Genomic DNA, 24,498 nt, shown 5'->3' on the forward strand with positions numbered 1-24,498 from the left:
CGCCATCGCTGCAGCCGAGTTCGGAGGAGCGCGCAGGATCATTCCCTTCATCAGGGCAGGGGGGTTCTTCCCGCCGCGCATGTGCCCCTCTTCAGACGCGCGTGCCTACGCAGACGAAACAACCGGGCCGCCGCCAGCAATTTCGGGCCCGTCCGTCGAACGCAACCCCTCCGTCCTTCCTCGTTCGGTACCGACAGGGCACTCGCTTATTAGGGCGCAACCAAACGGGGAGCCCCGTTTTACGACGGGTGGCGAAGGGGTCAACTCATTTGAATAATGCCCGCCACCGGGATCTCCGCCATCCTCCCGAAAAAAAAGTGCGCCCCCGACCGCATGTGTGCGCCACCCGCCGTCTCTCACTGTGTTCCATCCCGGGAAGTTGCAGGCACGCGGAACCACTCGCCGAACGCTGCGCACCGACGCGCCGGGCTTTCGCACTGCAGGACAGTGGAACTCTTTGCACGCGTTTACTTGAGAAACCTCGCCATCTCGCGATTCTCGCACCCGGCGAGATTTTTCGAGAGAGCTTGCAGGCGCCGAGGCCGCCCGCATTCTCTCCTTTGTGCGGGTACACTTTTAATCAAAGGTGGACATTTGGCAGAAGTTTGCCTGGTTGGGATAGGAATGAGGCGGTTAGAAAACTCCAACCGCAAGTTGTATTCAGAAACCCGACGTTTCTAAGCCAGGCCGGCTTCTTTTGCGTCCGCAGAGCGCGCCATGCAGTTTTTCATACTGTTTGGGCGCGCGCGTTTGCCTTTTTTGGGGCGCGAGACCGAGGCCTGTAATTGCGCGCAAAAGTGCATTAGGAGGCCAGGCACAGGCGTGAGTGTGGGCAAGTGAGTGCGAATATACGAGGTATGCGTGGTAGAAGACCAACGGCTTGTTGCTCCGCACGTCCGCTTTGCGCGCCGCCCCGATTGTCTCCTGGCGCCGCGGCGTGGGCGCTGAGCGCGACTCTCGGCGGAATACTGAAGGAACGGCAGGCTGCTTCAACGGAGTCCGCGTTTCCCAATGTTTGTTAACGCGGCACTTCTCCGGGACATTTCTTGTCCGTCGAGAGGGTTTCTCATTAGCGTCTGCTTAGAGTACACCACGCCCCCCTTCATCCCACAAGTGTGGCGGCTTACGATACGCGCTAAGAGCGAAGTTGGGCCATGCAAGCCACACGGAGGCTAATGAGAGCACATGCGCTGTGCAACCTCAAATTTATGGAATCCGGCGAGAGTGCAGACGAAATTGCAATGCGTAATTTTTGATCGCGCAGACTTTCGCTGAATTGCAAAAGTGCTGCATTAACGTTGCGCTGCCTTATATTCGCGTTGTCCAGCCATCCGTTATTCGTTTGGGATTTAGAAAACGTGGGATCTTTGATGCAACTATAGGTGTTCTTCTAATATTTGCTTGTTTTTCGTCTTACTAGCCGCAAATTCGCCTTGCACCCCGGGGTCACTGTGAATTGCAGTGCTATATCCTCGAACACTTTAAGCTACAACGTATCAAACTGAGGACGCCGACGCTCACAGGCATGCTGCAACGTCGAGCTTTAGAAGTGGTTAACCGCACTCGCTCAGTTGCCGTGCTCATTTGCCGGCTTGCCGTGTCGCTTTGCTGCTGCGTGAGCACGAAGTTGTGAATTCGATACCGGCCACTCTGACCGCATTCCGAGGTCGTAATGTGAGAGCGCTACCTTGCTTATATTTAGTTGAACGTGTCAGGTCCCACAGTGACGAGGTTCATCTTGGTCACCCAACTGTATACGGCATCTATTCGGCATCTGAGTATGTTTGTGATGTTTGCCTCCTTTATTTGGTTTAATTTTCATGTGCAATAAATTAGCATTTATAGTGAAATGACATCGTACTTTGTGAGCTATTGCATCGTTCTGTGTGGTGCACACGTGCGCACGTTCGCGTTTATTCGGCAAAACCAGAATCAATGTTGCCTGTACGCAAAGACGGTACGTTAGCAGAAAGACAAGAGAATCGTGTGTTCAAGAGTTCATTGACTCATATGTTCTCTGGATCAAGTGAGCGCATTTGTTAGGAACCATGTGGTGGTTATTGAAACTAGCAGTGTTGCAACTCACCGGGTATTGTTGCCACGTAGTGGTATTACGGAAACGGCGTCTAGCTTCCCTGGCCTGACTTCACCGTATAGCCGATTTCTTCATCTTATAGGACATTTCCAGAACGTACAAATCTCATGCATCATAAGCATTTTTCTCACGCAATTGATGATTGACATTGTTGCATTTCGAATTGACATTGATGAACCCGCAGTTCTGCCTACGTGTGTGGTGGTGCTCAATACGACTTGCAGCACGGTGGCCACGGTTAAAGGGGACACGAACACTGTAACACTGACAAACGTGAAACTGGTTCTACAATTACTGGTAGTCAAAATGGTGTTTACGTCACTGATCTTTTCCTAGGCCGGTGCCACCATACAGTTTTGGTGCCGTTTTGAGCTCGGGCAGCATGATCCAACTCATATTTGGGCCGACTGTGCGCCATGCACACTTTCAAGACTTTTTTTCTCTTCTCTTTCATGGAGGTACACAATAGTCAATAAACAATATTTGTTTATTACTGGCTTTGCCGCAGTACGAGCATGTAACGTAACGAAGCATACAATGTGCACTGCAGTGAAGAGAAGTGAGAGCTGGCCAAGTACTCGGTGCAAACAACGGGTCATTGCTCCCTATTGCCCACTTCTCCTCCAGAACTATAGGCCAAAAAAATCTGCGGAGCTCACTCAGGCTCACTCATGGAGTGTATATTGGGATTCATTCGTACTCAGATTCCCTAAGATGCTTTTCCACCGGACTCATTCGGACTCTCATTCACTAAAGATTTATTCAGCCGGACTTGCTCAGACTCGGAGCTCTATCGGAGCCTGAGTGAATCTTAATGAACAGACTCATCAGTCAGCTGGCATTCAACTGGCCTCTTTGAGCATTGTCAATGCTTTTTAACACCAACATTTCACGTTGTAGATGCTCTATACTTGGCGTCTTTTGATCTCGTATCTTCAAAGGTGAGATATTAGTAGTTACAATCCAGTGAGGACATTTTTATTGAAAGAGATGGCTTCTCACACAAGATATTTTTCTAAAGAATTCTCAGAAAAGAATTTCAAGGGGAAAGGGAGGTCACGGCTCTTTCTTCTCTGTAACTCACGCCTTTGACCCATTAATATTAAGCCGGCATATGAACGCCGATGCTTTGGAGTGTTTGTGAGTCGGTGTGAGTATATATAAACTTGAACCGACGTATGGCTGATAGTAATGCTGAATAAAGTAAATAGAATTATAGATTGGCAATAATCTCAGGCTCACTCAGGAAATTGATTTTGCGCTGAGGGCTCACTCCGACTCAGACTCGCCAAAATTTTCCTTGACCACACTCAGCCGGACTCTAACTCATATAAATGTTATTCACTCGGACACTCTCAGACTGGCGGCTTGGTCTGAGTCTGACTGAGTTGACCCACGAGTGAGTTTGCCGACCTATTTCCAGGACGCCAAAGAGGTCAACGGGTATGCCAAAGCTAAAATTGTCATTAGTTTTAGTATGGGTTTATGCACTGCCACTTGGGTGCACTCGAAATTATACACTCGAAATTATCCCTGCTACCTCGCGTGCTTTCTCGGTCTCTACAGCACTTTCAGGTTTGGTGATCCCATCGCAATTGAAAAATGCACTGCGGTGAAGCTCATAAAAATATCAGTTGCCATGGGATTTGTATAAAGCTCTTGGCATTCCTATATAGGGGGTATTCACGGGACTTCATCACGCGCCAAATCTCAGCTTGCAGCTGTTCTGAAGAAAAGCAGATTGAGATAAGAACTACAAAATAGCGGCCGCAGTGACGTCAGTGAATACTCCCTATATTCATGGCAACTGCTTAGGGCGGTGAAGCATATCGAACTAAGGATCAGTTACTATGAGGCGCACAGAAAACCCTCGGTTCTTTCATGTGTTCTTGTTTACGGGAATTTCGACAAGCTTCATGTTCGAGCAGATACGTCGAACGTGCGCGTTCAGATTCCTTTGAAGAACGTCGGCAGAGTTGGGTCATGCACGTTGGGAAAGTCTCTTAATACCTAGATAGATATTTATCGCTCATATGTGGTCTTCATATGCGTTAGTATAAACGTTGCGAGGAATCGGCCATGTGAGAGTGAAGAAGCAAGATGCAATCACTACACAGCGCGGTCTGTAATAATACTTGACACGCAAAGAAGTCTAGACCACTGCTTTCTTTTAAGACATAGCTGGTCTCAGAGCTTGCTTTCAATAAGGCGAACTGGCTTCGACACTAGGTTGGTGTTCGGAACGTTGCCTGTCGGCCACGTATCTGGCTTGGTCTCAGATTTAAGCATTCGGCGAAAGTCGGTACGCACTGAGAACTTCTAAGGCATGGTTTCTTCTTATTGATGATCTGCTGATAGCTTTCCTGACGTTACGGGAAGCATTCTTGGCAGAATTTATTTTCCCGATAAGAAGGTGAAAGTTAGCGTGATGGCAACGGTTAGGTCGTTGGTATTTTTGCACCCGGGGCTTGTGTACCGCTCGCGTCACATGATTTCCTTTTACGCAACGAACTTAGCTATACGCATTTCGGCGGAACTCATTCGCCAAGTCATCTGCACCGCAAAGTGCAAACATAACAGAGCGAATATTTGCCTCCGACTGTGCACAAATATGGCACCACCGTCGAAATGCAGTGCGATTGCGCCGCAAAGCGGTATAGACTGGCGCATTAAGCAGAAGTGATTCTATAGAAGCACAATCAATGTGGTACATATCTAGAGTATCATTCTTGAAACGCGCCGCGTATAGCATACACTTGCGGCATACACCTAAAGTAACTTAACAGATCGATCCGAAGCATCTATAAAGTCAAACATTACTAAGGATACTTCCTACGTGCCTTCGATTGATTTGATTGATTGATATGTGACGTTTAACGTCCCTGAGCCACTATATGATCATGAGAGACGCTGTAGTGGAGAGCTCCGGAAATTTTGACCACCTGGCCGGACTTCTTTAACGTGCACCCAAATCTGAGCATACGGGCCCACAGCATTTTCGCCTTCATCGAAGATGCATTCCTACGTACCTTAGAGAATTCGTAAGAAAATATCCACAACTACGTTGTCTTTTTTTTTGTAAGTCTGAGAAAGTTATTATTTTATTTCAACTTACCAACTTGGATGTTTTCCGAGACTCTCTCGAAGCGTCTGTTTTCTCCCAGCGGGTAGAACTGGCATGCTGCAAAGACGTAAAATAAAAGAAAGTTAGGGTGGCTACGTTGAAGTAGTGTCACACAGCACAAGGAAAAAAAAAAGAAGAGACCAGAGGAAAGATTAGAGAAGTAATGAAAAAGAAGGTAAGAGGGGATGTACAAACAAATGTGGAACGAGAAAAAAATTGAAGACAGAAGAGTCATGAAAGCCTGGACGTGAATCATTAACGTCGGTACTAATGTAATTGAAGTCGCATCACTTTTAACCACGAATGATGAAAGACGAAGATGGTAGGAAGAGCGAGAGGAAAAAACAAAAATAGAAATAACATGTCGCAACGTGTAAAAGCAAAGCCGCGAAGCGCTCAGGCGCACAATGCCTTGGGCGTGCACCAAGTGCAGCCCTGTCCAATGTCGTTTCTGCCGCCAGGCGGCGAGATTGCAGCGGCGACAAAGACGCCAACAGCGATATGGGCCTAATAAGAAGCCCAAACAGGCCGGGGCCGCGTCCCCAAACTAATCACGGCGGCGCCTCGGTGCGCGCCGCTGGGATTACTGTCACCGGCGCAGGTTCATGCGAGGGGTGCCCGAAATCAATTCTCCGAGCGACCTACGGCGTATATTTGACAAGCCCTTTATCGGAGCGCCCGGATGAGGCGCAGATGGAAAACAAGCTTTGAAAGACGCGTTCGCCGTCGGCTGGTGGAAAGAAGAGCGGGAAGCACTGCTGCCGCGAACTGAATGCCTCGCGGTCTCGCTGTAGCTGTTACTAAATATCGGAGCTGAGGCACCACGATCAGCGGTATCTTATTGAGGTATCGATAGCCATGAACAGGAATGGCGTTGGGAAGGGGGGGGGGGGGGGAGTTTTACGGAGGGCGCTCAGATGAATTTTGTGCGTGAGTGTGTACAAGCTTGTGCCTCGTTTCCGTGCAAAGTAAGCGGGCAAGCGGTCCACTAAGCTGCCTTCGCCTCCGAAGGTGCCGCGCCAATTTTCAAGCTTCAAATGGGGGCTATCGCAGCCAAGCGCGTCTGTTAATTTCGGTGAAATCACAGTGGTGTATCCCAGCTATTTACTTCAAATTCTGTTTTGATGATGGTGATGACGACGACGACGACGATGATGATGCTGTGTGGTACTTAAATAATGCAAGTGCCAGTGATGGCCAACGAGTGCCAATATACTGCTATTATAAACATTGATTGATTGATTGATCGATCGATTGATTGATTGATATGTGGGGTTTAACGTACCAAAACTACCATATGATCATCAGACATGCCGTAGTGGAGGGCTCCGGAAATTTTGACCCTCTGGGGTTCTTTAACGCGCACAAGGGCCTACAGCATTTTCACCTCCATCGAAAATGGAGCCGCCGCAGCCGGGTTTCGATCCCGCGACTTGCAAGTCAGGAGCCGAGCATGTTTAGCCACTTGACCACCACTACGGGGACATTATGAACCTTATTAACCTGTAACGTCTGGTGTGCGAAGCTTCCTACTGATACATGCTATATGTAGTTCAGTGTCCTTATCCGTTAAAGTTTTGTGAGATATCGAAATCGATCGGAATTCTTTTTTGCGAACAGTTCTAGCCTCTAAGATTTTTGTGAATGCGGCCGGCGCTGTAATGCATTCCTTCGGAAAAGTGTCCAAGTATGAATAAGAATTTAAAAGGTCTCGTGGCAGATGCAATACTGCGTCTCCAAAAAACAAACAAGCTGTTTAAGCCGCCCTTGCTTTAATATTGTAGCTGTGCACCATGGCACTTTAGGCCGGGGGCAGTATAGGTCGGATATAAAATTGTAGAAAGTAATATATATTTAATCTTGTAAGTTCTTGTATACCTATTATTTTAGTGACAAATATGTACTTGTGTAGTTTTTAGTGCTCACCGAAATAGAGGGCCTGATTTTTCGCTCCATAAGCGCCACGTTCTTGCAGTGTTTTCGAGAAATTCTTTCAATGTGGGTGACCATGAACCTTCTAGAATATCGCGTTCTACGAGGGTTCACCCGCCTACCTGTGGGGAAAGCTATAGCCGTGAAGTGTCTATAGTTCGAGAAAGTCGTGATTGTGTATAATTCACCCAAAACGGCTCGCCTGAGAGTCATATAGCGGGACACCATGAGCGAATGTCTGAAGTTGAAATGAATTATGCAGCTAATGTACACCAAACTTCGTTCGCGCAGCCGGCGGAGTTTAATGTCATACCTACAGAAATGCTCTTCCATGAAACCTAATGGTCGTTCTTAACTACGCGACGACGGCGGGCTCAGCCTCAGGCATTACGTAGTCAATTATACATTAGTGTTTCCAGTGCCCGCGCAAGCAATATTTTTTGTTTTCTCCGCCGATCTCGCTTCGTGTAAACAACATAAGCTCGAGCCCGGCTACATAGCGAGAGAAAGACAGACACGCGAGGAGGGCGTCTGTACACGTGGCATGCGCGACATGTAATACTCCCTTGCATCGAACATTCCGCAAACTTCAAAGCAACCGCGAGTTCAAGTATATACAAACGGTGCAAACGAATGAATACAACAGCCGGTGTTTCTTTACTTCTGTTGAGTTCCGTGCCCAACAAAACCCGAGAAAGAGAAGCGAAGAGGTTGAAGATGGTCGCGCAACGTCCGGGCCCGAAGGCATTCACGCTGCGCGTCTGCCGCCCGTCGGAGAGGGGTTGGCGCTGCTCTAGCGAGGGTAGGGCTCCAGCGCTCGCATCCGAGCAACATAAATCGTCCCGTATCGTCGCTCACAAGAAAGAGAGAAGACAGCGGCAAAGAATCGTGCTCTCTCTCTCTCTCTCTCTCTATTTAGACGGAGCTTCCTCCCTCTGACAACGACGGTGTGTACATGAGCCCAACGGCATAGCCAAAGCGAGGTCGTTTAGACGTGTCCCGTTTTTCGGAGCAGGAAAGAAGATTGCCCGCGCTCGGCCGTCTTCGCAACCGCGGAAAGAAGGGGAGTTCCGCCGGCGTGGCCTCTCCTCCAATGGAGCGCACCTCCGACAATTGCGGCCTGGAAGACACTGAAACCTGCGCGCACGTAGTGCCACAACCGCCTGGATCGGGCGATCCAGGCGGCCGTGGTAGTATATACGTTGCATGCCGCGATGCGCGGACTCACCGAAGTCGTACGGGCGGCGCTGCGGAGGGTATCGCAACTTTTAGGCAAAACGTTTTTTTTTTTTTTTTCCCGTGTATACGCTCAGGCCAACCATCCGCGTCACGCACTGCACCAAGTACAACATGACAAAGTCACGTTAGGAACGATTCATACAGTTCATCGAAGCCCGTTCCATCGCACATCGACTAGGAGAGGAGAGGTCGTTGTGCGGGAACACACATATCTAATCACTGATGGGCAATTGTGCTTGCAAAACTGCTATACTGCGTTTCAGCGTGTTTCAAGCTGCACGATTTCACGTAAGCTCGACTTGCCACGCCCAATAAGCCAGTCAATTAGTCCTGCTGGAGATTAAAACAAAAAGAAAAGCGCGGTGAGCTTGATTGAGAGATAGGGATTCTGCGAAACGTGCTTCTGGCAAATGATAAGTAGCACGTATAAGTCCCCTTTATTCGACTCTATATATATTTACCAATGGGTCATTTGGTCATTATTTAGGCCCGTACCGGTATACACCCCAAGACTGTATCTATAATGGCGGACCATGTTCCATCTGTGGCTTTTCGTTTTTTTTTTTTCGCGGATGTTGAAGCCTGAAAGTGTAACCCAATTTGTTGCGTCAAGTGAAATAGATGCAAAAGGCGGCGAAATTAGCTTCACCACGGGGTGATTTATGCGTAAATGTTTTTTCTCCCATTTTCTCTCTGTCGGCTTATCACGTATTGCATACCGTGTTATTCGCAGCACACAGCCAACTTGATAGAAAGCGGGCGCAAATGAAGTGCCAAGGACTAATTTTTTTTTGAAGCAATTGCTTTTAGTCGTAAGCAGACTTTTAAGGTGCTTATAAAAAATACATTGCAAAAAAAACACAACACAAGAAACACCCATTTATAGCGATGCTCGTTCAAGCGTGCTCCAGCACGGGCTTCTTTTAACTATATACTTCCACGGTCGAGTAGAAGTAAGAGCGTCAACCCATCGACCTTGGCACAAATACTGAACGTATTCTGGTGCGTTAAAGCGATGAATAGAGAAAAAAAAAGTGGTGATACGGACGCGGTCTATTGAGTTTTTCGCCGGATTATTCGGTAAGTGCGCTGACCTGACGCGAGTTTTTGCGTCCTTTTCTTCTCGCGTGTCGCCGCAATAAGAGCGAATAGCGCGTTCGTAGAATGTTTAGAATAGCTATATACTGAAACGCAGGCGTCGCGAAAGGTAGCCAAGCGTTTTGGCAACAACAACAACAAAAATTAAGCAGTGTATCAGCTTTGAAAATTAACATTGCAGGCAAAGTGCTGAAACGTGTACCGTTAATACGTACAGGTGAAGCTGAGAGACGATTTTGATACACACTGGAGACATAATTCTCGCGTTTGAGGCAACTGGTTAAAAGTACGATACAGAGTTTTTGTTCCTCCTTTTTTTTCTTCCGCTTCATTTATCACGCTCTCAAGAGAAACAACGACGAAGTTTGATGTAGTTCTGCTGTGCAAGTTTTTCGTCGTATGTGCTTCTTTTTGCCAGCAGGGGCTCGAAAAGTTCTGCGTGTGAATTCATCGCTGATACATACACTGTTCGTGCGATATGCAGCTCAGTTGTATACATATGGTCTGTTCTTGAATATTGATGCAGTTCGTATGAACATACAAAGACAGAGAGAAAGAGAACTTTTGGGGGGGATTCAATTTTGGTGCAACTTTTTGTCAGTCAAGCCAAGTTGAACACTCGTAACTCGACTATATACATCCGCCTCCCCAGGTGTACCAAGTGCGAAAAACAAGCGCACAAAAACGTGATTGAAGTTCAATATTCACCGCTGTCATAAAAATGTTATCGAGTAGTTAATCACGCAGAATCCCATATTCCTATTTATCGTACCTGTAATTACGTATACGCGTCGTATACGACCGGACAAGGTACCGGAATATATAAAACGCACACAGTGCAAACAAAACACAGGCAAAAAGTGCCTATTATTTGTTCTGTTCATCGTGTTGTCACCATGACACAGTTGTGGCATTGCTTTATACACCGTTGTTCGTGTTATTTGTGAACTTTATGTAGCACAGGTAATCGTTCACATGCCCTGTACCAGCTGTCGATTACAAAAAAAAAAAAATGTACTTAATGACTTCTTCCCCACAGTGATGTGTGATGGCCCGGCAGTTACGAGCAAAGCTCCTCTGGCGTCTTTATTTGTCAGGAATTCAGTCAACTGGATGAAAGAGGTGCTCTATCAAGTCAGCTTTGTAAAGTGTAATCAACGCCTACCACGTCTTTTGCTGCAGAAAGCCGATGCACGCTTCTTGTAACTAACTCGTGACCTTCTTGATATTGCGCTTTTCGTTGCATAATGCAGGTTCACTAGAAGCGAGCAAAAAGAAGAAAGGTATCTTATGAATAAACGTATCCCGTGACCCCCCTTTGTTGAGTGCAATCTGATTAACATGTAAAAAGAGCGAATTGAAGCACAGTTGAAGGGAGAAGGCTGATGTCTATCATTAACATATATTTGCACTCTGACGAGTTTTTTTTTTCTTTCTTTTCCCAGCGTAAAGCATAAATTTTGCATTGGACACAAGATAGGGGGCTTTTTTTATTAATACCATAGGTCCGAAAGAACGCAACAGTCTCTGTCAATCGCTGTATACGTGGTCGCCCTTCGCCCGTGTTGTGTCAGATAGAACACAACTAAACACTCAGATAGAGAAAAGGAACATTATATAGAACGTGCACGACGGCTGCCGTAGTATATAGGGAACAAAAGCAGGCCACCGCGAGGGCAAATTGTCGCGGAAACAACTCAATTTCCCGCGGCCGTGGCCGACGTTTACGACCCGAAGGCGTCGTTCGAGGCATACGGGCCTGCTGAATCGGCGTCATCTGTGGCTCCGGGAGCAGCCTCACTTGTGTGAGGAACAGGAAAGTGCCCGTGCATGCTCGGCTGCTTGTATGAGAGCGCGCGGCCACTGTGTCGCTTGATCGTCGTTTTTTTTTTCTTTTTCTGCTGCGTCGTAAAGCGAGAGTTGGCGCACCCTCACCAATCGGCGGTTGCATCGGCTTCTCGATATTTCGCGCTTCCCGGTCAACCTCCGTTCGCGCCAGTCGCGAAATAGACGGTGAAAGCGACGTAAATGTCTAACCGATCCAGCACCTCTCCGCGGAACGCCCTGTGTAGACCTTTACCGCATCTCTTTGAGGCACTGGGTGGAGCAACCTTCCAAAGTGAGAATGGCTCTTTTTTTCTTTTTTTGTGGTTGAAGTAAAAGTACAGCTACACTCAATACGAGTTGAAACACGCTGTCTGTACTCAAAAAGACGGCAGCATTGCAAAATAGCACCTACATAGAAAAAAAAGGTGAATAAAACTATCTAGTTAGCGCTACTTTCTGAACCAATGTTTAACGTTTTTTTCTTTTTTTTGTGTCATTGTTGAGGCTTGAGGTCACTTTGACCGCAGCAAGCGTGTTGCGACTGGTATCGAACACGGCTATACGTACGCACTCGGCTGTGCACCACTTGCACTACTTGTGGCTTACGCTAAAGTCGTACAAACATTTTTTTCCCACATTGATGCTTGCGAATGTAAGCATGATCCTAGTTATGAAGCTGTTTATGCTGTAGCGTTTAACAAGAAATAATGGCATAAACTTTGTAGAGGCAAGACTCGTTGTTTGGAATCCTGATTTAATTGGTTTTAAACGTGTGTTACAAAAGCCATTAGAGCGAACTCTTATGCTATAAGTTCGTTCTATGCCAAACCTCTCAGCCATGTTGGCGACCATCTCAAATGCATTCGAAAAAAAATGCTGCTGATTCACTGCATTGAAGACAGTGAACTGCTGGTATATTTCGGAGAGAAAAAAATTTTTGGTCAAATGCCTGCCATCTGGACCTCCCATAATGTTTACTGGGTTGTTTGTAAAAAAAAATTATTTTAAAAGTACCGATACTTCTTTCTGTACCAAATTCCATCTACATATTAAGTAAGGGTGCTTGTGTAAAATGTTTGAAGCTCACTAATATTAGCGTAATTGTTTTGCCACATACACCTCCAACAATTTAGCCTAAATTTGTTATGTTTGCCTTTTTTATTGAAATACTGCACTTTGAATGAATATCTGAGCTGTAAATACTTACTTCACAAAAAATATATATTGAGGCAAAAATATTTTAGACCTCTAAAGTTTTTAAAGCTTACGAGAAAAAAATCATGATTTTCACAGAATTGTCAATTTTGTCCACATTGAGACGCAATTCGCGCCATGTTGTGGTCTAATTAAAAATCAACTTTATACCTAAATGAAAAGGAGATAGCAAGTTCTTTTTTTCTGTGCCAAGTTTTATTATTACAATTTTGTTGTCCAGGAAGAAAATAATTTTTGAAATTTCCCATTGACGACAATGGGCAACATTAAGGTGGTAGCTGTTGTACAACCAAATGGGAAGATAGCCGTCAATGGGAATCACAAAAAAATATTTTCTTTCTTAATAAATTGTAACGATAACGCTTCCCATGTAAAAAGAACTGTTTAATGGTTTTGATTTAGGTATAAAGGTTACTTTTAATTAGACCACCACATGGCGCAAATTGCGTCTCAATAGGTACAAAGATGACAATTTTGGGGAAACGGTGATTTTTTTTTCGTAATATTTAGGAACTTCTGAGGTTTAAAATATTTTTGACCGCATATATAGCTTTTTTGGAGTAAGTATTCACTGCTTGTATAATCATACATAGTGCTGTACTGTAATAGAAATAAGGCAAACATAACACAATTAGGCTAAATTTCTAGAAGTATAGGTGGCAGAAAAATTTCACTAATGTTACTAAGCTTCAAACACCTCACACACGCACCTTTGCTTACACGTGTAGACCAAATTTGGTACATATAAAGAAGCAGCGGTATTTTTAAAATATTTTTTTTTCCAAACAACAACACCCAGATCACATTCTGGGAAGTTCAGAAGGCAACCACGTGACCAATATTTTTTCTCTCTAGCATTTATTAGCATTTTCCCGTTTCCAATGCAGCAACTCAGCGCGATTTTTTAATAGATTTGAGATGATCGCCAAAATTGCTGGGAGGTTTGACATGGAATGACCATATACAGTATTTGCGTGAGCGGAAATGGTAGCGGTTCTTACGGCGTAATAGGGACAAGCAGCACACGGATTTGCCTAAACTGCGTCCTTATGTCGCCATACGGCTTTACTACGTAAACATTTAATTGGGTCATACCTAAAAATATTACAGTACTGACACAACTATTCCCGCTATTTGTTTGGGTTCTCGGTGTCCTCTTGTTCCCTGCGTTTAGAAAACTGAGATTGCTGCGAAGTATAGACCCTCAAACGCAAACGCATTGTAAGAAACAAAAATGTTTTGCGCCAAATGGCGTGAAGATCAGCCAAATTCATGTAATATCCATCACTTCCATGTTGCCTCAACTACGGGTGCGCCAGGATTTACTTACACTTATATGCGAGCATCACGACCCAAACTGGTCATTTGTGAGCACCGTGTCTTGGCACGAGTTGAAACGGAATCAAAACGTGAAGAATAGAAACGAAAGAAGCTGGACACCGCATGCCTGTTGAAGCCTGTCTAATGCAAGCGCGTCGCCATTAATTTCAAGCTGGCAACAACGAAGAGGCGTATAGGCAACTAGACGCGTAATAACCGCGTATTTGCTTTAAGCCTGAACGCGCCTCTACTTAGACAATTAAATTACGCGCACAGGCATTCGTCAGTGGGTCAGCTAGTCAGCTCTAAAAGAATGCGACCGTTGAAACAACGCACACGTGCGACGAACTTCTCTCGAGCGGTTCGGTAGCGAGTGTGAGTTCGCCCAGGCCGCCGAGCTATGCAGATATCTGAGCGGGGTCTGGAGGGCATGCAGGAAGCTCGTCAGCGGTTGCCGGTCGAATTGTTTCTCGTCTGCCGGCACGCTTGGCACGTGTGCACGCGAGAGATTCGATTTTGGCGGCAAACAAGGCAGCCGGCCCTGTAACGGAGAAGCCCGCTCCTGAGCGTGCCCACCGCTTCTGCGGCTGTCGAGCTAACAGCAGCAGCGCGCCACATTTACTTCCGCTAATTCTCCCGAGCGCTTCTTCGAACGACGAACAAGCCCCTGGTGTTAACCCAATAACGGGCGTCTGCTTCCCCGCAGTACATCCATCCAGCACGAAAGAAGAGCGAGGCGTTGGTGCCAAGCGAGAAAGCTCCCCACCAGGCGCGCCAGCCGGAAGGACCTAACGCAGGGTGGATGCTCCTGGCTTTTCGCACACGCGTCGCCGTTTACGTTTGCCCCAGACTCTCTGTGTCGCTTGCTAGCTTTCGGGTCCATTGTTTCCACTTGTTCCAGGAAACCAGATAGTCGCCGCAATGTCGGAGCTGAGTCCTCGTTGAGAGGCATTTATTTGCGGCGACAGGCCTCTCTATCTGCTGGCTTCGTGTTTGCTTTTCGCTGCCTCCACGGCGCCTGAAAATGTTTCAGTGGTCGCTTCTGCTCCACGGAAGTGCAGCGTAATAAACGAATCAACGCTAATGTGAAGAGGCTAGTAGCTATCGCACTGTTTCCAGCGATGCAAGACTGGGCTCCCCCACTAACGAACCCGTGAGCTGGTTCTCCTTAATCGGTGACTTCTACGTGCAGGCTTTGATGCGAGGCAAACAGTGCAGTCACTCAGTCGGTCGGTCGGCAAGAACGCGGCGCTCTTTATTCTTGCGAACTAGATTGTGTTGAACGTGAGACATATCGCTTCCGCAGTATATGGCATAGCTCATTAATGATTACGTTTCGGGGCCGGCAGAAGTAAGAAGAGATTACTTAATGTCTGATTCGCACGTTAACGCATAACACGGTCCCAGGGCTATCCGGAAGTAAGTTTTCTCGTGGTCGGGTTCCGGGTTACACGCAAGAAGAGCAAAGATGGCCGGCCAACTCGTGCGAAGTAGTTTGGCCGGCGCGTGCGCAAACGGCATTAACAAGCGCGCCGGGTTCCTAACCACATAACGACTTCCTAATTACAGTGTACTTCCTCTTCCCGGTTTCGCTTTCTCTGTTTACTTCGTCAAGAGTTGAACGCGTTTCGCTGCTTTTGCTCCAATAATTTGGAGTCTTCACCATGCATCCTTTCTTTGCAGTGAGATTTTTTGTCTCTCTCTTCCCTCCTCCAAGCGTGTCCTCTGTTTTCGTTTTCCCTGGTGTATTCTTTTTCACGCATTGTTCCTCGTTGAATTTCGCCCTTTTCCGAGGTGCACGAAGAGTGTATACGTTTGTCTGGGTGAGGCGACTGCAGCGCGCGCTCATTCTTCTACTCTACTCGAATAACGCCGATCTGGCTGCATTATTAGCGCCATCAGCGGAAACAGCCGCCCCTGCTCGGATTTTTCTTTGACCTCTTTTTTTCTTCCTACCACCTCGCGTGCGCTCGTGCGATTCTTTAGTGTCGCCGCGTGCGGGCTGAAACAAAAGGAGCACTAAACGCTGTCAAAACAACAGACAAAAAGAGGAAGGTGTGGCACAGCCTCGGAAATAACGAATAAAAAATGAAAGAAAATGCACAAAGGGGTTGGCTCTGCAGTTTCCTACTTTAGAAGCGTCAGTTGGTGAAAATAAAAAAAATGTGGGTGGAGGTGGTGCCGCAGTGAGGACAAAGAAAACTCAACAGGACAATGCGAACGATTCGGCGAAACTAAGAGAAGAGAAGAAAAAGGAATGCTTTTTTTTTTCATCTTATTTCGTAAGGTCTTTTTTTTTATCCCGCTGTTATTACGAAAGGAGAGGGGAGCAGCAGCGCGGGAGAAAGACGGGCAGCGGAGAAAGTGTACTTGCTGACTTTTCAAATAACTTCCGCAAACCGGGTTAGCAAGAAAATGTTTCGCCATGCAGAACGAAACGCACGTCATTGCTTCCGAGAATATGGTACCTTGCAGAAAAAAAAGAAAAAAAAAGAAGCACGAACAAAGAGCAGGCAGAAAACGTATCGTACCAAAGAGGGAAATGCTGTGCCTCGGAATGGTATAAAATCGAACTATCATCGGAAAATGACGGAAAGGTTGGACGTAGTAAAGAAAATTCTAATGGTGGCACCGATAGAAAGCGCCTGCTTCTTTTAAAGCACGTCGAGGTCGGCGATACAGTTTTGAAACAAAAGAGTTTCGCGCGATTTACGTGGTTTGCGCGCACGTTGGTGCCGTGGCGCTCCAGGCTGAGGAAGACGTCCAGACCTGCTTGATGTGCTCGTTCATCAATGGTGTTCTACTTGCTTAACGAGACGTGTGTATTCTCAATAATAACGATGCGCAACCATTGCGCCGAAGAGTGTGAGTGAAGTTTTTTATTTTATTTTTACTTATATATGTCTATTGTTCACTTTCGTGAACTATCTACGTAATTCGGGAAACATGCTGCACCTGTACATTTATTGCTTTCATTTCCTCCCCTCGAATTCACATCTTCTTTATGAAACGCCATTATTTCCTTCGACGACGTCGCACCGTACTCGGTTGGAATGAGAAATGAACCTTGGTTTATTGTGGGTCATAAGTGCATGTAACAGTCTGCGAAAACGACTGCATGTAACATCAAGAATACGTAGTTGATGGTAAAGAGAGTGCTGGAATTTCATACATGTTGTTTTAATTATTATTGGCAAGTTCGCGTTATTCGCGTTAGAAATGAGCCTTGAAAGGGTTTTTCTTTCTTATTTGCGAAGCAGTGAAGCGGGTGCTGAAACAAAACCGAGAAACGTGGTAAGAGGCCATAGACCGTTTTCCGCAGCTAGTTTGTATATGCAAAACTAGGTGGCGCCACCGTACCGAAACGTCATGGCCTTCTCCTCGGCGGCACAGCCGTGATGTGGCGGACGTTGCCCTGCAGCCTACGGCGAGAAACCGTGGTGGTGGTGATTTCCGAAGAAAGAAAAATACACCTAATTTCTGTCAGCCATAAGGCGACACAGAGCAGTGCCTAAGAGAAAGAGAGAGAGAGAGAGAGAGAGAAACGGGTGGCGCGGACTATGCGCTGCGCCCGCTTTGCTGGCCTTCAACCCGGGAGTGGCGGTAGCGTATCGGCCAGCCATCGGCGACGGTCAAGAAGCGGAAAGGAGAAGGACATTAAATCACATGTTCAAACGTGGTAGCGCCCGTTAGCCGCTGCGGAAAACCGTCTATATACTCGCAGCAAATAAGGTATATAAAGAAAACAAAAAGACCGTGTGCTCACTGGCAAAGCGACGAAGTGTTTACTCGAGCTACGGGATGACCCTAGTCACCATGTTCGCGGCCATTGGAGTGTCGTTTGGTTTCGGTAGCAGTTTTCGAAGCAGCTTTGCCATACAGGAACTTATATCGACCAGCTCGGTAAAGAGCAACCACGCTCCGGGATGTCCCAGTCGTTCTGCCTCGTTATGTGCCAAGGCACTTTTTTTTTTCCATATTCGCATGAATATTTCAACATTTGCGTACATCGCGCTCATTAAAAAAAAAAATCGGCGCAAGTGAACCCGCACCGTCACTTACACGGGTCCCGGCGGAAGAAACCGAAGAGTGACGACGCGTTGTAGGACGATTTCCGCAGTCGTTAACACGTTCGCGCGTGGTTACAAAACCTTGCTTTGAAAAGCCGCGCCTTGCGGAGGCAGTATTCGGCAGCCTCTCGCCGCGACGAAAACGGTAAAGGCACGCTCTCGCGCTGTAAAAACGAGCTTGCTAAAGGGAGAGAGAAAGAGGGGGGCTGTTATCACCGGTTTTACTGCCCTCGTATGGGCGCTGCACACCCGAGCACTTGACATCACACGAGTGAGTGCTGAAGAAATAAATGGGCCCGCGCAAGAAAGCGCGGCTGCCGCCAGGTTCTACCTTCGAGAATGAATGTTTATACGCGACTGCTGTGCGGGCAAACAGTCGAGTGAGCCAAGTGAAACTATCTGCCTCTTATAATGGCGCGCGTAAAGAGAAAGGGCCTATATAGGTGCGTGGGACTCGGAAGGTTTGTTTTTTTATCTTGCTGTCGCCTTCATCCTCCCCGAACCCCCTAGATGGCTATCTGCCTTTTGAGCGTCTGTTTATTCTTACCCCCACCCGAGTTCTTTCCCTTAAGTTTAAATTATCGCCATCGTTTAAACGATTGCGTCCGCCAACATGACCATGAAGGCGTTCTCTCTTCACCTGTTGCTCAGTCCCGCGCTACTACTTCGCTTTCGCCTTCACAGCACGCGTACCGAAAGGAAAAGTGAGCCGTACTGTACTCAATAAACTGTAATATCTGATTAACTTATATGTGTGGTTTAACGTCCCAAAACCACCATAGGATTATGAGAGACGCCGTAGTAGAGGGCTCCGGAAATTTCGACCACCTGGGGATCTTTAACGTGTATACCCAAATCTGACCACACGGGCCTACAACATTTCCGCCTCCATCGGAAATGCAGCCGCCGCAGCTGGGATTCAAACCCGCAACCTAGGGTCAGCAGCCGAGTACCTTAGCCACTAGAAAACCGCGGTGGGGCAACACTGTAAGACCTTCATCACTCCTTGTTTCTTCTCAACCTGTTCAAGTGGCATCACTTTGGCAAGTGATAAAGAGAAACGTGTACGGTAATTAAAAACGCCGTATGACGATTTTTCCAAAACGGCAAAGCACATTTTAAGTCAACTTCTAGCCAGGGCCTCTATATTATCAGTGCTAGCCAGATGCGCCCGATCCAGCCGTTCGTCCTCTCCTTTAGCCCTTTTGTGCTCTCGCCCATCGCCTAGAGTTTGCGTGTGCTTTGTGGTCATACGGGGAAGAGAGCCCTTCATGCAGCGCCTCCAGAATAATACAAAGTAATTTTTTTGTCCAGTTGTGTACAGATCTGTAGGGTGGCGTCTTGCATTCCTCGTGATCTCAACGTTGGTGGTCACGCTGGCTCTGTAAGTAATGCTGTGTTTTGAGATAGCGTGTCGCCGTTCGTGGAGCCTATACGGGCAACCAATGGGGAAGCATCACTGCAACGCAACTACATGCGCTGCGCCGTGAAAGCGACGGCGGCGAGCCACACAAAAAAAAAAAAAAAAGGGAGCATGGAAAAAGAAATCTGACAGACGTCTGATATTGGTGTGGAAAACACGTGTATCGCATTTGCGGGGCAGAAAACACTAGGAAGCACGTGTGACGCAAGCAGCGCTACCCTCCATGTAGCGTCGCGTGACGACCATTCCCTGAACTAAGGCGGATCGGATCTACAACTACCGTTGCGAAACGTGCGTTCACACTGGCATTGAATTAAATAAAGGAGGAGTTGTTCTAGCGATAGCTACCAGTATCCTGGCTAGCTATCACGTTACTCACCAATATGACGGCACACTCAACTCATTCGAAAATTAACACACGGGAATAAATGCGCCAAACTTACACGACGCGTGAGACAGTGCACTTGCATACACAGTGATAGAATAATTACGTCTGAAAAATGCGTATTCAGTTAGCGAATATCAAATGATTAGCAGGCGGCATGTGCACGTAGAGTGAGGAGGCATATAGGAAGTCACATGCACTTTGCATCGGATGCGAGGTTCAAGCGCGGCTCAACGCCATACACACAGTGTGACCCCTTAGGGAAAATAAGCGTGATCAATATGTCACAGAATTGGGGCGGGTTCTTTGACATACGTTCGCTCAAATGATTTCACCGCTTCTGCAGCAATATGGTGTGTTCCGGGCGCCTACGAAGGCTCCCTAATGGAGGTGTCTGTCGCAGCTAGAGCACTTGGAGACAGTGCTTAAAGCTCGTAATACACAAGAAAACGGCGCAATCATTCCTCATTCACCCCCCACCCCCCCTTCCCAGAGTATTTCCCACATCAGCCATGCCCCGCCGCCGCGTAAACACGGGCACTTTTGGGCGATACTTTTATATAGGACCAAGTATACGAAACGCGTAGGGGGCAGGTGTTCGCCGTGCGGCTGTACTCCGGTGGGAAGCGCCAGTCGAGCGCATTTTTCTCGCCCACACTTTCCTTGAGAAGGCGAATGTTAGTTAGTCCCAAGGGGCGCACGGGCTGCCCGCATCCCAAAACGCACCGCAGTCCCTGTGGGTATCAGCTCGCGGCGCCGCTTACCGTTCGCGAATTTGCACACTCGCCACTCTCACCCGCCGCTGCTCGACAGGCGAAAGTGCATCATTGTCGCTCAATCAGCGTCGTCGTCGAGTTGGGGAGGCCGCCGGTGTCGTTCGGCGCCCGCATTTAAGCGTCGGCGGCGCATCTCGCACGCCCTGATGGTTGTTCTGCCTTTCGCCCGCGCTTGCTCGTGCCTCAGTCTGCAAGAGGAGGGGGGGGGGGGGGGGCATTAGCCAGCTCCTGCGGAGCGTGCATAACACGGCCCATCAGAGTTGCTGATCGCGGCCGACGCCGAGGAGCCGCCGGCGGCTTTAAAGAAAACAGGCCTCGCAGGAGAAAGCGGCCTCATTTTTCATCGAGTGGCAAACGCAGCACAGTGCGGCGACCACTCTGCAACGCTGGTGCGCAGAACGCGTAGTGGGGGGAATAAAGCAAGGAAGGAGGAGGAAGGGGATTCTCCAGGCGACTCCTGCCACCGCTGCAGCAGCCTGATGAAAAATGTAGCGTGCCAACTGCCTCGGCTGGCCTTAAATCTCCGCCGCGCATGGCTCGGGCTCTGGTCCACCACGGCTCAGGCGCTCGCTTTCGCGTCTCTTTGGCGGCGGCGGAAGCAGCAGCACAGCCGGCGTCTCATGTATGGCAGCCCTTCACTCGGCGTCTCTCAAGCCTCACTAACTTCCTCGCCGACGGCATGCCATTTTCAACTTTCTTCTTCAGCGATTGTTTTCGGGGAAGAAAGAAATGAAAGAAAAAAAAACTATAAAAGACGGCTCATTACGAGTTTATCTCTAGCTGTATACTTTTCGCCCGGCTACTCCTAGTTCGGAGTTGATCGAGCATGCACAAACGACTTTTGCACCGCGGCTCCCAAACCTTATTTCGTCGCTCTTCATTTTTTCGCTCGACAGTTTGCCTCGTTAAGCTTTTCACACCCCTTTGCTGTATTTCGAATCTCCCCGCGAGCTCTCTTCTTTTCCCATAAGTAGGCTCTCTTATGCTCCCATAAATGCAATGTGCTAATACGACTTTGAGACATACTTTTTTTTTTCCTGCCCCATCAGCCATTTTTAAATTATTTATCCCACGCATGCTCCGCACGTGAGAACGGTGACTTATGCGCGTTACATTTATTATATTTCGCCCCAACGAGCTTTAATTTTTCATCTCTCTAAAGCGGCTTTTATATATTATCCGCCACTCGCGAGCGCCACCGCTGCGATTCGCCCGTCTTTGGTCTCACCTGGCGAACAGGTGCCCTAATTTCAGCGCTGCATTTTCGATACAGACGAAAGCGCTTGAGGCCCATGTTCTAAGATTTAGGTGCACGTCAAAGAACCCCGGCTGGTCGAAATTTCCAGCGCCCTTCACTACGGCGTCTGCCCCGCCACGGTGGTCTAGTGGCTAAGGTACCCGGCTACTGACTCTAGGTCGCGGGTTCAAATCCCGGCTGCGGCGGCTGCATTTCCGATGGAGGCGGAAATGTTGTACGCCCGCGTGCTCAGATTTGGGTGCACGTTAAAGAACCCCACGTGGTCGAAATTTCCGGAGCCCTCCACTACGGCATCTCTCATAATCAAATAGTGGTTTTGGCACGTTAAACCCCACAAATCAATCAATCAATCACTACGGCGTCTGTCATAATCATGCAGTGGTTTTGGGACGTTAAACCCCCCCCCCCCCCCCCCCCAAAAACCAAACTAATTCGAGCGCTATCTGCAGCACAACGCCGGGCGGATTTCTTCCGCCCCAGCACTTACGCTTTCGATGGCCACCGCAAAGCGCGTGGAATAGCGTGCCGTCGATACGAGCGGTAGAGAACTATAGAACGAACCGAGTTATAGGGGAGCAAGATAAACAGAGCGGGTAAGTGGCGCAATCTGCTGCATCGCCTGGTCTTTCCACCCGCAGCTTGATCGTTTTAAACGAAACGCCAATCTGGCAGCTCATCTTACCCTACAGCGTATAAAATATGAACTGTCTTTTCGTGGCCAACTTTCCTGTTTTTTTTTTCCTTCACTTGCGAGGCATCGGATAGCGGCGAGAGACGGAAAATATGGGCAAGATAATTTTTACCAAGCCCTCCCGTAGCTCAGACGTGGGAAGCAGGACGAGGATGCCATAACACTAAACAGGCACGGGGAGCTAGAGTTTCGCTAATTCCACTTAAGTAACTCTTCGATCGGAATTAAGAAATCTGCGAGACACTCGCTTCACTTTTTGTGGTTAAGTTAATAGGTTCCTCGAAATCACTGTCGTGGCAGATTTCGGTTCGACACTAAGTAATCAAGGAACGACAATTCCTGCAATCGAAAATGGAGAGGGAAAAAAAAATGAATCGATGGGCGGAGTTATCTCAGCACCAGTCGTTTACTACACCCCTTCAGACTTTCTAAGAAGCAAACCTAATTGCATTAGCGCAATCTCCTGCGTCGTATCATCCTTTCTTGAGAGATGCGGCAAAGAACTGCAGCAGCTTTTCCACAGCATTTGCACGAAAATCTGGGGTTGGTCTATGACAAAGAGCAGAGGCGGGCACTTAAAAAAAAAAAAAAAAACTTCAAGGGTAGCGGCGACGTTGTGCAGACACCACTTGGATCCGAGCAAGGTCAGTGCTGAGGAAGTACAGTGTGTACGCGCCAAGCTGATAAGCTCGAAATAAGAGCTGGAAGTAAGGAAACAAAACGGAAGCAACTATACAAGGAGTAGAATGTACTCCCGGTTGCTTTTTTTTTTCTTGACTATTTACTTCATGGGGTCAGCGTCGTGTATCTATAGTTATTGTTTCGCTGTTCGCGTGCTCTTTCTAGCCTGGGCGTAAACCGGAAGCGATGGGCGTGCCAGAGGCTCGTCCCACGTGTCCGAGGAAGCTGGACTTCAGCCACGTGACCCCGGGCTTCTCCTGAGAAGTGATACAGGCCAGGCGTCTAGCTCTCCGCCCGAACTCCGGGCAGCACGGAACACGTGCTAGATCAGTGTACACTATATATATATATACTGGCGAACTTGTCGGGGCCCAGTCAGAAAACGAGACCAAACTTGCGAGCGGCATGCGGTCATCGGCCACACCGGAAGCACGCGGAATGCTCTCCTTCCGACCGGGGCCCACGTGTGCCAGCAGCCACGTATAATTGCCACGAAGACTTAGCAGACGGCGACCGTACACCGTATGTGTTCTCAACGAGGAAGCACGGGCTGCAAACGAGTATCGCGAACAATCAACGCGAAAGGTAAACGCGTTCAGCGGCGCTCCGCGTCGGCAGAGACTTATTTTTTTTCCTCGATTCATGCGCGACTTCATTGATAACGCGACGAAAGCCCCGGCCGTCTGCTGAAAGAACCGCGAACTCCATTTATGTAGATTTGAAGGAGCAGTAATTAACAAAGACAAAAAGAAAATACGGCTGCCTTACGTTTCTTTCTTTTCCCCCACCCCTCCAACCACAACGACTATGACAATTACATAATAAAAACTTCACGGGAAGTGTTTTTGGACCACGTGTTCACAATACTCTCTCCTCTCACACGCAAGAAATTGTGGAGATATTCATAACCTGAATGTTTACCCTGACACGTCCTCTTTGCATCGTGGACTCAGACGACGGCGCGTCCGCCGCAAACACTCACGCCAAGGACCATATACGTAACATACACTATAAAAGCTGTGTATACAAGTTCCTATCATAGATATAGGGCTGTTACGGAAAACTTTTGAAGTATGCTCCTACTAGACGGTGCTTTTGTGCGGATCGAAACATAAGCTCAAGGCACGCAAAGTTACAACGAAAAGTTACCATTACCGTTGCCAATTATTCGATATAAGCCCCGCCGTGGTGGTCTAGTGGCTAAGGTACTCGGCTGCTGACCCGCAGGTCGCGGGTTCGAATCCCGGCTACGGCGGCTGCATTTCCGATGGAGGCGGAAATGTTGTAGGCCCGTGTGTTCAGATTTGGGTGCACGTTAAAGAACCCCAGGTGGTCAAAATTTCCGGAGCCCTCCACTACGGCGT

General features: G+C 47.9%; 1 protein-coding gene across 3 annotated transcripts in view; it reads right to left on the bottom strand.

The window, feature by feature from the left end:
• The window catches only part of LOC119161333 (protocadherin Fat 3), a 353,600-nt gene that overhangs the window by 191,260 nt on the left and 137,842 nt on the right, over positions 1–24,498 (bottom strand). For all 3 annotated transcript variants that reach the window (XM_075879438.1, XM_037413746.2, XM_037413745.2), the window contains exon 3: positions 5,211–5,276. In XM_075879438.1, coding sequence (XP_075735553.1) covers positions 5,211–5,276 — 66 coding nt within the window. The remainder of the gene's footprint in view (positions 1–5,210; positions 5,277–24,498) is intronic.

This window comes from Rhipicephalus microplus, chromosome X (assembly GCF_043290135.1).
Source record: "Rhipicephalus microplus isolate Deutch F79 chromosome X, USDA_Rmic, whole genome shotgun sequence".
In the NCBI taxonomy this organism is placed as follows: domain Eukaryota; kingdom Metazoa; phylum Arthropoda; class Arachnida; order Ixodida; family Ixodidae; genus Rhipicephalus; species Rhipicephalus microplus.